The following is a 12,520-nucleotide window of genomic DNA, read 5'->3' as shown; positions in this document are numbered from 1 at the left end:
AAAAAAAAAAAAAAAAAAAAAAAAAAAGGAAAGGGTGGTAGGGCTATAGTTCAGTAGTATATAGCCTGTCTAGCACATATAAGCCCTGTTCAATACCCATCAGCTAAATTAAAACAAAAACAAAAGGTATTTCTAGATTTATGAGTTCCTTCTCAAACATACAGAGCCAGATCTTGATGGCATGGCCTCCTGTCACCTCTGGGCCTTTGCTCATGCTTCTTCCTTTGCTCGGCACACCTGTCCCACATGCCACTCAGCGTCCCAATTCTACCAAACACTGACAGAGGTCTGTCCCTGTGAGCAGCTCCTCAGGGGGTATGTAGTAGAGTCTGTAGAGAGGTTGCCTGGGGCTCTGGAACCACCATCACAGGTGTCCCTGGGACTAGTCAAGTTTACTTCCAAGGAAAAGGGTCTAAACATATAAACCAACACAACGCTAGTAACAATACCTTCAGCAAACAAGCCATCAAAGCTGTGAGGAGTGCCCACTATGTGCCAGGTGATGTTAAGACATTTGTAAGGGACTTGGATCTTCACAGCAACCCTGAGAGGTAGGTGCTATCCTCACTCCTACCCCTTAGCAAATAGAGACAGAGATTGAGATGACAGTCACAGCCCTCTCTGCAGGTAGCCCACCTTGCTGTACATTCAGCCCCTTCTAGAGCTGTACTAACTGCCTCACACAGCAGGTGAGCCACGGTCCTCTAGACATAGCTGCACTGATCACTGGGTTCACACCCTACATGCCCTGGCCAAATTCATAGCAACCCTACCTGCACAAGGCCTACATAGTGAGTCCCTGTCTCAAAAACAAACAAATGTTGCCCGGCGTGGTGGCGCACGCCTGTAATCCCAGCGCTCGGGAGGCTGAGGCAGGAGGATCACTGTGAGTTCGAGACCAGCATGGGCTACATAGTTCCAGGTCAGTTTAGACTACATAGTGAGACCCTGTCTCAAAAAACCAAACCAAACAAAACAAAAAATGCTACCAAAGGCCTGCAGTCACTAGGCTTCTGACTATTACAGGCACGATTCCCAGGATGGTGGTGTACTGGGGTACTGCAGAGTCTGGTCAGGCTGGGGTAGTGATTCCAAGGCTCTAACACAGGAAACTGAACAACCAAATGCAGCATATTCCCTGGGTATGGGCTGTGCCTGTCAAAGCAGCCAGGATCCTCTGTACATCATAGCTGTGAGGATGTAGAGGGCCTCTATGTACCAGGGCAGAAAGGCTGGCAATGGCCACTTGGCTCTTCTTCCTACTTGCCCAATGGAGCAGGAGAAAGAAGGTACATTCTGGAGCAGAAGAAGGATCAGGAGTCAGTCTGCCAGGACTGGGGCCCTCCCGGAAGAAAAGAGGCCAAGGATATGAATTCATAGGGTACAGGGGGCCTGGGATCTAATCTTTTGTCTCTGGAGGCATCAGTTTTTCTCTCTGGCCACTGAGGGCAGAGAGAGTGGCCCTTTGATCACTCTCTTTGAAGGTGGTGTAGGTCCCTAGTGGCTTTGCTCAGTGATGGGAATGACTGCACAAACTTGCCTTGCGTCTGATTTTCCTAGCAAAGACATAGATACCCTTGATAGTACCTGAGCAAGCTGTGTGAGTCAGGACACTTGCTCCCTGCTCCAGCTTGTTTTGAGTTCCCACTTCCCTGCCCCTTTCAAGCTCAGTTTACCTATCTAAGGCCTCTAAAACTCCAAGAGTTGGAAGGACATTCTCTGCCCTTTGACAGGTGGACAAAACAAGGTCATGGAACTTCTATCTCTGGACTCAGGACAGTCCCTTTGTCTTTGTAGCAACTGTAACTCAGGTGGGAAGTAGGGAGAGGCAGGACGGGGGCATGGCGCTGGTGGCTAGGCAGGACAGGGGAATACCTGAGACAGAGTCAGGAGCACTGCCCCAGCAGCTATAGCAGAGAAGGGGCCAGGAGCAGCGTGAGTAGGGCCACAGCAGCAAGGGAAAGAGCAAAGATCCTGGCTCTCAGGTGTCCACAGCCTAGGTGCCTCAGTAGCTGTGGGACAGCAGTCTCACTCTTCACTCCCCAGGCTGGGCCTCTTTTCCACTGGGGCCCAATGATCTCTCCTACCAGATATATTGGCATCAAGCCCAGAGTTTGCCTGCACCCGACTGGTTCTGGATACCCAGCTCCCTCACCATCCCCGGGCCTTCCCAGCCGACTCCAGATTGCTGCGAAGATGCTAAGCAAGGGAGCTCAGCCAAAAGAAGGTGCAGGAGTCAGCCCCTCCTGCTGAAGAGGGCCCCATCAGGTGCTCCAGCCCCAGCTGAGTGAGAGCAGAGGGGCCTACAGAGGTTCCCTGGGGTGGCTATGACATTCCCACTGGGCCATACCTCTTCCCACTAGCCCTTGCCCTGTGGTGCAGCTGCTGGGCCCACAGCAGGAACACAATAATCGCAGCAATGTGCTAGGAAACAGTGGCTCTCTGCATCAGAACATGTGCTTCTACTGTGAGGCACTGAGCCCCGAAGGAGGAGGAAGACAGATGGGGGAAGGGAGACAGTACCACCCCATCTGCTTGAACAAGGCCAGCAGAGCCTTGGAGTAGGAGGTAGGCCCATAGGCCCAGCCACTTGATGCTGCTCCTGGGCTCTCCAGCATCCAGGTCACTTCTACCTGTCTATCTTGGACCTCTACTTCCTACATTAGAATTTGACTGGCTGGGAAGAGGTGACACATGGATGTCCTCTCTAGTCTGTTTCCCCTCTGCAGAAGCTGCCAATCTTCAGCCAGCCAGCCCACCTCTCATCTTCAGACCCTCTCCCAGAGGGAGGTCCAAACCTGCCACAGCCCTACTGTCCACCCTGATCTTTCCTGAGATCTCCATGAACTTCTGCTTACTTACTGCCCCTTTTCTGGTCCTTCATTTGTGGAAAAGCACAACCTATTATCTCTTCCTAGGAAAGAGGTTAGGATGGAGCGCAAAGTTCTCACAGTGTCTGACACATGGTAAGCATTTAGATAAAAATCATCATTATTTTCCCACCCTACGAAAGAATACAGATTTCCCCATGCCTTTCATTCCCTGCACTTCATGATGACCACAGAGTGCTGGGCACTGTAACAGAACTGACTGCTGGTGATACCTTATTTGTAAGGGAACTTCTAAAGGTTTTTGGACAAAGAGGGTAAAGAACAATGAACAGTAGTATCAGAGCAGAGGGATTCCCTGCTGGGACTTAGTGTAACCTAGGACAAGAGTAAGAACCACTCACTCCACCACTGGCTTCTGGCTTTGCTTTGAGTTCGTCACTTCCTTTCCACACACGGCTCTCCCACATAGCTCAGCCTCCTTCCTGCCCAGCAGCCACCAATCCTGCTCATCAACACCACACTAAGCACGCTGGGTAAAAGCCTCCCTGAAGACAGCGCCGTGGCCAGCGGGTGCCCTGGGACACATGGGCTGGGGAGAGAAGCCAGTTGACGTGGCAGCTCCAGGGCACAGATTTTCATAAGAACCAGAGGCAGGGACCACAGTGTAGACTTGGGCAGTAGTCCAGCTATAACCCACAGCACCAGGCGTGCCTACACTGGCACAAACCCCATGGGAGCACAGTGGAACAGAAGGGGGTGGGCCTTGGGAAGCCCACCCCAAAGGCAACCAGAACCACCTCCCACTCTCACCTCTAGAGGATGCCCCATCTACAGCCCCAGCCTGCAGTCTTCAGGTCCTAGCAGCAACCACCACTGTCCCAGGGTGGCAGGCTTGGTCACCACCAGGGGGAGCCCATCAGCCAGAAACAAAGTGCAGGAGGTGGAGTCTGGGCAGAGCTGAGAAGTGCTTTGTTCCAGAAAGGCAGCCTCCCTGCCTAGGGGTGCCTGGGGGAGGCGCCTGGACCCTCACCCACCACCTCCTCCTTGGGAAGCCCCCAGCCAGCGACTGCACATTGGAACAATGGAGACAGGATGGAGGAAGAGGAGAGGGCCTAGCCAGACAAAGGCCCTTCAAACCCCGCCCCTGGCAGCTATTTCTTCCTCCAGGTGCCGCTCATTGGCCCCCTCATTCACTCCAAGGAGGCTCAGCACTGTCCTACTCTGTCGGGGAGGAATGGTGGGAGGGGGTCCTAGGATGTGGCCTGGCTTTCCACCTGATGCCCCCAAAACATCAACAAACAGGACACCTCCCTCCTCTAGTCTATGCCACTGGGCTGGCTCCAGCAGCTTCCCAGGGCTCACAATGCCACCATGGAAATACCAACAACCAGACCTGCCTTACTCCTGTCCACTCAGATCTCTGTGCAGAGGAAATTGAAGCCTGGAGTCCTGCTGTCCAGGGCCAGGCTGCAGAAGGCCAGCCTGGGGGAAGTAAAGGGAGGCTATGAGTAGAAGTTGGCCAAGCCCTGGGCCACACCACGAGCCAGGCTGCTCCCTACATGCCTATTCCGGGAAGCTTCTTCACTTAAGGAATCCCTTTGATGTTCTCAAGGCACCTGAGTGACTGCCACCTCTCCTCTAAGTCACTGTGGTAGGCCCTAGGTGAAGTGCCTAGAGCCTTGGCCTCAGGGTCCCCTGTGACACTGGAGTGTGACACATGAGCGCATCAAGCCCAAGTCCTGCCTTAGCAGCTTTCTTTAGGTCACACATCCCCCAAACCATGTTAGGGGCTGTGGCCTGTGCTAAGAACCATGCTATCCTAGGTCCCAGCACTACAGAAGAGGAAGAGGACAGTCTGAGATCGAGGAACTGGACCCTGTGGAACCCAGGCTTGGATGACCAGGAGGATGTTTGGTTTCTGCTTTCTGTAGATTCTCCTGGCCCAGACAGGAATGGAAGCTTCTCCTCTGACTCTCCCAGACCTTTTCAGGCCCCTCAGGCCACTGGGATCTGGCCTGAACCCACAGAGCAAAACCCCTGGGATCCTTCAAAGAGGAGGGACAAGTTCCCACCAGCTACAATACTCAGAGTCAGAGGCCAAGAAGCAGAGGACTTGGCCTCACCAGCTATCCTGAGGGCCCCAGCCCACACTGTGGCCACATTCAGCTGACACACAGTACCATAAACACCATACAGGTCCAGGACTTGAGCCTATCTATGCTCAAGGCAGGAGCCTATAGGCACTCCACTCATCTGGCCATCTTTCTGTCCCAAGGCCCCACTCAGACTCTGGCAGACTCTCAGCCTTCCTCAGGCCTGGTCTCGTTGGAAGCATATGGGGGGAAGAGAGACGAGTATGGAGGCAGCCAAGTACGATGGTATATACCTGTAATCCAGCACTGGGAAGGCTGAGGCAAGAGGATCACTGCAAGTTTTAGGCCAGCCTGGGCTACATAGTGAGTTCAAAGCCAGCCTGAACTCTAGCACAACCCTGTCTTTTTTAAATTTTATTTTCAGTACCGGGGATCGAACTCAGGACCTTGTGCTTGCAAGGCAGTTGTAGTGCCATTGAGCTAGACCCCCGGCCCTAGCACAACCCTGTCTTGAACAAAAAAAGGTGGCTACGAGCGAAGTGCTAAGTTGCTGACTATGACATGAATACCTCTGAGAAGAGACATGGGGCAGGTATAAAGATGAGAAGTAAAAAACAGGCAGCTGCACCCCAGGATGAAGTACCCCATGAATACTGGACAGATTTCTGGTTTTGAGCAGCAGATTCATAGAGTTTTGTGTCCCATCTCCTGGGTTGAAGGAGAAATTGAGGTCCCCTGAGGCACAGAAAGAACACACAGGCATCTACCCCACTAGCTGTCCATCATCTTGACTGACCAGTTCCTGCTAGCTAGGCACAGATTCCCAAGGGGCCACAGTGGCTGGGGCAGGTGTTCAGGTATTACCTGAGTCATATCCTGGCATCTCCACTTACCAGACAAGCTGCATAATGTCCCCGAGCCTCAGTTTCCCCATCAGTGAAATGAGTGTAATGCTAGGCTCAGCCTCATGGAGTGAAATGAGACTATGAAGAACCCAACACCATACAATAGTCAAGGATCAATCAAAGGAAGCCACTGTTATAAAACAGGAAAACCGAAGCCTGGTGGAGGCACTTTGGGCTCTGCGGGTGCTACAGAGGGGCATCCTTAGGCTGGCCCAAAGGCCCCTCAGTCCATCCCAGGCAGGGGAAACCCAGAGTGAGCTAATGCTGGGGCTCCTGCTCCATTTCCAGGCATTCATTCAGCCTGTGACTGGCCTTCCGGCTCTGGAGGGCAATGGCCACTCAGGAATCTAAGAGCAGCCTTCTGCCTTCCTGCTAGCACTTCCCCCACTCCTGCCACTGATGTCCCTCTCCCAGTCAACACTTCCTATAGCCAAAGGAAGCACTTGGAATTCTTCTCAGAGGCGCTACCTTCTCTGGGATCCCTGGCCAGAAGTTGGTGGAACAGGACGAGGACAGATCCATTTGGACTGGCCCCAATCCAGTGACCACCAGGAAGGCAGCCCAGGATTCAAACCTCCAGACTAGCAGCAAGTAACCCTCTGGCTTCTTCCTCTTTTAGGCTCCTCCTACCCCAGCTGCTTCCTCTTTTTCCTCTGATGTGGACACCACTTCCTGGAGAGGCCCTACCATGCAGACCTCACTGCCCCTCTGTCTGCCTGGGCATAGCAGGTACTGCCATCAAGATCCCTTCCACACACCTCGTGGCTATAGCAGCCTTGAGGTCCCAGCATCCTCCTGGTCTTATGGACACCTTCTCGCAACAAGACTTAAGAGGATCTTACCTTACACTTTCACTCAAACTGGCCAGGCACTGCCTTCGGGGCCAAACTAAAGGCCTTGCCCAAATGCTTGCTTATTTCAGGGAATTATTCCTCCCAAACCCCACAAATTGCCTCAGTCTCAAGAAAGGCAGCAGAGGGTGGGGCAGGGGTTTAGTAAAAACAAGAGCTCCAGGTTAGAGGGAATGGGTGGAGGTAAGCAGAGGAAGCCCCACCCTGCACCTATAGTTCAGGGCATCAAGTACCAGGGCTACAGTCAAAGAGCCCAATCCTTTGCCCTCCCCAGGGTACCCTTCAGAGCATTCTTAGACCTGGCCACAACCTGTTGACTCCTTCCCCCTTCCTCCCTGAACTCCCAGGTTGGGAATATCCCAAGGAGTTGGATGATGAAAATGGTAGCTGGCCTGTGCCCTATCCCCTAGGCCAGGTCCTGCCTCCGCCGCAGCACAAAAAGGAGCTGAAGAGGCAGCACTCAGCTGGGGTGGGGTCAGGAGGCATTTGGGGCAGACAGGGCTTCCCCTATCCTGTTTCTGCCAGGTGAACATGTGGCTTTTAGAAAGAATCTGAGTGGGTCGGGGATTTAGCTCAGTGGTTCCACAGCCTGCCTCTCAAGTGCAACATCCCGAGTTCGATCCCCAGTACAAAAAAAAAAAAAAAAATCTGAGAGAGACACAGACAAGGATTGAGATCATGGGCGAGCTATATGAGACCACTGTGTGTACCTGTGGTCCCAAGTGCCAGCCCCGACCCAAACACAATGCTGTAGGCCTAGGGACCTCCCTGGAACCAGATCACACCCCATCCCAGCACTACCATCTACTTGCAGCCACTCGGTAGGCAAATACATGTAATCCTGCCTCTCAGTTCATAGACAACTCACAACAGGATAAAGGCCCAAAAAGGTCCATGGCCATGCTCAGCCCCAATCTGGCAGCCAAGACTCCAATGCAAATGTAATTGGTGACTTCAGGGTCTCTAGCATGGTAGCCTTTGCCCCTCAATTGGTTTGACTTCCACCCCAGCCACAGTGGTAACCTGTTCCCCTCTGTCCTCCCCACCTGTGTGGCTCTCTATCCAGGGTTCCACTCTGGCCTGACAGAGGTGTCCCCAGCTGTGCTCCCTGATCCACCTAGTGTCCCAGCTCAGGTAATTTCCTGAAGGTCCTAATGTCCAGTCTCCCTCAGGCACAACTTTGCATGTCGGCTGTGCCAACACTGGGTAATGGGCAGGAGCTGAGCCTAGTGGGACTGGACGAGGCGCAGGCAGAGTCAGATGGGGCTCCGACCCCCACCCCTCCCTAGCGTGGGAGCTGAGTCCCCACCGCTCCTGCAGACAAAGACTCGCCTAGCCTGGGGGAGGGGTGGGAAGAGACTCCAAGGACCAAGATGCCCCACCCCCCATTCAAGTGCTAATGAGCTCCAGACTGGAGTAGAGGGCAGGGGGAGAAAATCTCAGTGCTGGAGGTGGGCTTGGGTACCACCCTCCTGGCGCCCAGGCTCTGCCACACCCCAACCCTAGGCCCCCTTGGAGGATGAGTCTGAGATACCAGGACGGTCTGTCACTCTACCTGGTACCACTTTCACATCTTGGTCTCCCCACTCTTGCTCAACTCTGCAAGACCCAGCAGCCAGCCTCTCATTCACTTTCCCCTCTCCAGGGTTAGGGACTGACCCTACAACACCCCTGGTTGCAGACAGGCACTTAGATCCCCAAGCTGTGGATGCCAGAGGTTTATCTGAAGCAGTTTTCCCAGCTGGCATCCCGGGTGAAGCCAGTATTCAAACTCAGGCCAGCAAGGTGGGCCTTCTCCCCAAGCCAGAAACATCCACCAAGATCTTGGGAATCCCCTTTATGAGTCAGTACCTGGGTCCTCAGTGGTGCCAATTTTCAAGGCCACCAGAGAACCCCTCCGGAAGTAACCTTCCCAAATAAATACCCTAGAATCTCCCTACCCTTCAACCAGCCAGGATCCCAAGCTAGCCCTCCTATTCATCTGCAGCTAGACCAGGCTCAAGTGGCAGCCCAGGATTATATTATCCCTCTCCCCGGGGATCATGCTGCGTTCATGGATGTGTTCAACAGCTTCATTGTTTCCATGCACACTTAATATGCACCTTACAGTAAGCCAACCCTTTGGTAGAGACACACAGACAGGACAATGTCACACAATTCCCTTCCTTTTCATTTGGTAAACTGACTTGAGCCCTTGCTTTGCACATCAATGTGCTGGCAGGCCCAGAGTGCCAGTGGCATGGCTCAGGTCTCAGCCCCATGGCTCTCAAGCTGTTCTGGAGCTACTGGACTGTTCAGACAGCAGCCTCAAGGCAGTTCAAAAACAGGTTTGTGGGGAAGAATACAAGGCCACCTTCCCTCACCAAGAGCTGAGTCCCTCCTGTGTGCTGTGCCCTGGTACAGTTGCAGGCTGGGCAGCAAGAGTTCTGCAGGGAATGGGTAGAGGCTATCTCTTTCACCAACCCACAGCCTATGACAGGGCACAGGAAGAAACCTGAAGAACCTTTTTCTCAAGTGCCTGCTTTCCCCATCGTGGTCACTGACCTACAAGAAGACCTGGCCACCTGCCAACAGTATGCCAACTGTGACCTCTGCCTACCCATCCCCCAAACCAAGTTTGTCAAATGCATCCCTCATTCATTACACAAATGAGAAGCACCCCAAAAGGGGCCATGCTGCATACTGGGTACAGGAATGAAAAGGACACAGCCTTGCCCCTGAGGGGAGAGCAGCCAGCCAATATCATGCTCTGATGAGGGAAGCAGTGGTACTCAGAGCCAGAGATGGACTCTGGAGGTCAAGGAAGGATTCTGGGGGAAGCTTTCCTGAGCCCAGCATTACAGAATAATCAATCAGGTATGGGACAGTAAAGGCAAAGTGCCAAGGAAAGACAGAACTGCTGCATCTACACTCTGAAGCCTTCCTGGTGCCAACAGTGGCACTGTCCTTCTCTTCATTGTGAAGCTGGCCACCAAAACCCCAAATTCCACCTAGAACTGGCTCATCAGTCAAGGTGAACTGGGTAGGCAGGTGGAGGGGAAGCCTGGAGTGGAACTGGTATCAGCTCCTCTGCTCTCCTCACCAAGGTGCCAGGAAAAACTCTCTTGCCAGTGTATATCACATCTGCCTCTGCCCTGGTGACAGTGACTGCCTGCTAACAGGCAGGGCTACAAGGAAGGGGAGGGAGTCAGTGTGGAGGCAGGGCAGCAGGCGTGGTTCTGGCTGAGAGAAGGTTGGCACTTGCCCAGCCTCGGTCCCGTTGCCTGGACAGAGTTTCCCGCTACATGGGACAGGCGCCCAGAACTCAACCTGCCACAGCTGGACTCTGATCACCACCTTATTCCTGAATGGGGGAAAGGATGGCTCAAGCCAGGACTCCTCCACAGGCAGCCATGGTAGACTGGCACCTGAGGACTGAGTCCTCAATTTCAGGCAGAGTTTGGTCTCTCAGCCCCTGCAGCACATCCTCTACAAGGTCTTAGCTCCACCCTACATCCCCAGCAAGAAGCTCCTTGAGGCTCCTGATCTGCCCCATCCTTAAACTCCAACAATCCTCTAGACCAAACCAGGAAGCCTATTTCACAAAGGAAGCAAAAGCCAGAGGGGCAGGACATGAGGTTGGCTACAAGTGCCAAGCCACACCCTGCACCCGTAGCTTCTACCTCCCAGGGAACCCCTGGGAGGGGCTCCGAGGTCCCCCCTGGACTAGCCCAAAACCTGAGCTGGGTTCCAAGGAGCAGGCCTGTCCAGATGTGGAAACTTCTGGTGTCAGGGCACAGGAAGTCCAGGAGCCATGTCCCTGGGTCTGTCCTACATCTCTTCAGCCTTCACAATAACTATGTCAGCCTGGGGAGGGGCTGGCAAAAGGCTCTGTCCTGGGCACTGGGAGACAGCGGTCCCGGAAGTGCCCTCCCCAGGCTCAGCAGCAACGGGCATTCTGTTGCGTCCACACCCACTCACTGCCTGCCGCACTCACAGCAGAGACAGGAAGAGGCAAGCGCCCAACGCAAAGCAGCCCAGGAGGTTGGGCCGCCGCCCCTTCCCGCCCCTTCTCTTCCTCCCCGCGGCAGCAGAGAAGCGGATGCCATTTTGAAACCTCCGGGGCTGTGCCCCTGAGGCCAGGTCTGCCGGGACAGTCAACAGATGGGCCCATGATGGACATAAATGCTGTTCCTCAGCCCCAGGCCCAGTAAAAACAGCCCCACTTTTCGCAGCCTGGAGGCCCTAAGGCAACTTGGGAGCTGAGAGGCCACACCCCCACTCACATACTATCTAGTCTACAAAGCTGCGGCCGGCCCCCTATCTTCCTCCAACCCTGGGAGCCCCCAGATCACGGCTCCACAGGGAACTCTTCCAGTTCCCAGTTGGGAGCTGGGTGGGGGAAAAGAACCGGGCCCTCTGTCTTTGCAGAAGACCAGCCTGGATGCTCCAAGGTATGCTGGCCCAACCCCAGCCCCATTCCGTGCCCACTGCTCTCTCACAGGGCTTTCAGATCCAACAGGCCCACCCACCCTCAAAGGCCACATCCAGGCCTTTTAGTCCAGAAGAGGAACGGGAAACTCAGCATCCACAGCAGATCTCCTGAGCCTGCCCACAGGGACAGCAATATGTCGGCTGTCTCACCACTTCCACTTCCCCCCACCCCTCTAGCAGCCACCATCTTCCCTGGCCTTGGAAGGGCCTACAACCCCAACTCCTCCACATTCCTCTTTACTTCCCAGACTGTCCCCTAACCAGCCTTCAAAACTGAGAAATACAGGGCCGTGGATTTAGCTCAGTGGTTCCCCCGCCTGCCTCACAAGTGTAAGGACCCGAGTTCGATCCCCAGAACAAAAATAGTAAAATAAAATAAAATAAAAACTGAGAAATACATTCTCAGAGAAGCTTAAGGCCTCACCCCCTCTCCCAGGGCAACCAGTGGAGCTTCAGGGTACCCTAGCCCGGCCCAGGTCCTCTCTAGCTCCTCTTCCCCTCCTCCTAGCCTGGCCCACCTGGTGCAGGAAGGATGATGGGATCTGGGAAAGGCCAGAGTGTGTAGAGAGGACTTAAGGGAGGAGCAGAGAGGGACTGGGGAGTGATGTCCGCAGAGATGTGGTGGTCAGGAGTTGGGGCTCTGAGGAGTTCCAGCTGGTCAGAGCTCAAGAGCAGTTTCTCACTTGAGAGGTCCCTTGGGGTCAGAGCACACAGGTGGAGCACACAGGTTCAGGACTAGGGATAGGGCCCAGAGGAGGAGGGAGCGGACAGGGGGCTAGAGAGAGGCCCAGGCGGTGCTCCTGCCTGAGAGGAGGAGGGGGAGCGCGTGGGGGAAAAGATGGAGCCGGGGAGTATGGACCAAACAGGGTGCTGAGGTCTGGGTAATCTAGGAAAGGATGGAAGGACAGGCAGAGGCTCTGAGGTTCTGTGAAGCTGGCTAGAAAGGGTGGGCGACCAGGCAGGGTCTGGGCAGCTGGTGTTCGGACACCACTGCTTGGGTTTGGGGTCTAGGATGAGTTGAAGGTCTGCGCTAGAATCTGGCCTAAGATCCGAGATCTAGACCAACCCAAATTTTCCACTCTTATTTGAGGGTTCTGGCCAGGCTGCTGGGGGTGGGGGGCTCCAGCCCAGGGGTGGAGTCCAGACTTAGCCTGGAAATTTGAAGCTCTTATCCGGGAGGTCAAAGTCTAAGTCTAGGGACTTGGCCAGGAATCTGGGGTCCCAGATCCGGTCTCGGCCTCACCTAACAGAAGCAACTTCACCTCCCGCGCCGCCTTCTCGCCGTCCTCCCGCAGGTTCTTGTCTATCATCTTGGAGCGCTCGGCCGCCGCCTTGTCCTCGGCGCTCACGGTGCACCCCATCCTGCC

At 54.4% G+C, this 12,520-nt stretch overlaps 1 protein-coding gene across 1 annotated transcript in view; it reads right to left on the bottom strand.

The window, feature by feature from the left end:
• Nucleotides 1-12,514, bottom strand: part of Gnai2 (G protein subunit alpha i2) — a 19,953-nt gene extending 7,439 nt beyond the window's left edge. Inside the window, exon 1 of the mRNA XM_010615501.2 lies at nucleotides 12,397-12,514. Within this exon, the coding sequence (XP_010613803.1) occupies nucleotides 12,397-12,514 (118 nt within the window). The remainder of the gene's footprint in view (nucleotides 1-12,396) is intronic.
• Between the last annotated feature and the right edge of the window lie 6 nt (nucleotides 12,515-12,520).

Source organism: Fukomys damarensis, unplaced genomic scaffold, assembly GCF_012274545.1.
Source record: "Fukomys damarensis isolate Sample0158 unplaced genomic scaffold, DMR_v1.0_HiC HiC_scaffold_37, whole genome shotgun sequence".
NCBI lineage: Eukaryota > Metazoa > Chordata > Mammalia > Rodentia > Bathyergidae > Fukomys > Fukomys damarensis.
The sequence above is the reverse complement of the archived record's forward strand: the minus strand, read 5'-3'. Positions and strand labels throughout refer to the sequence as shown.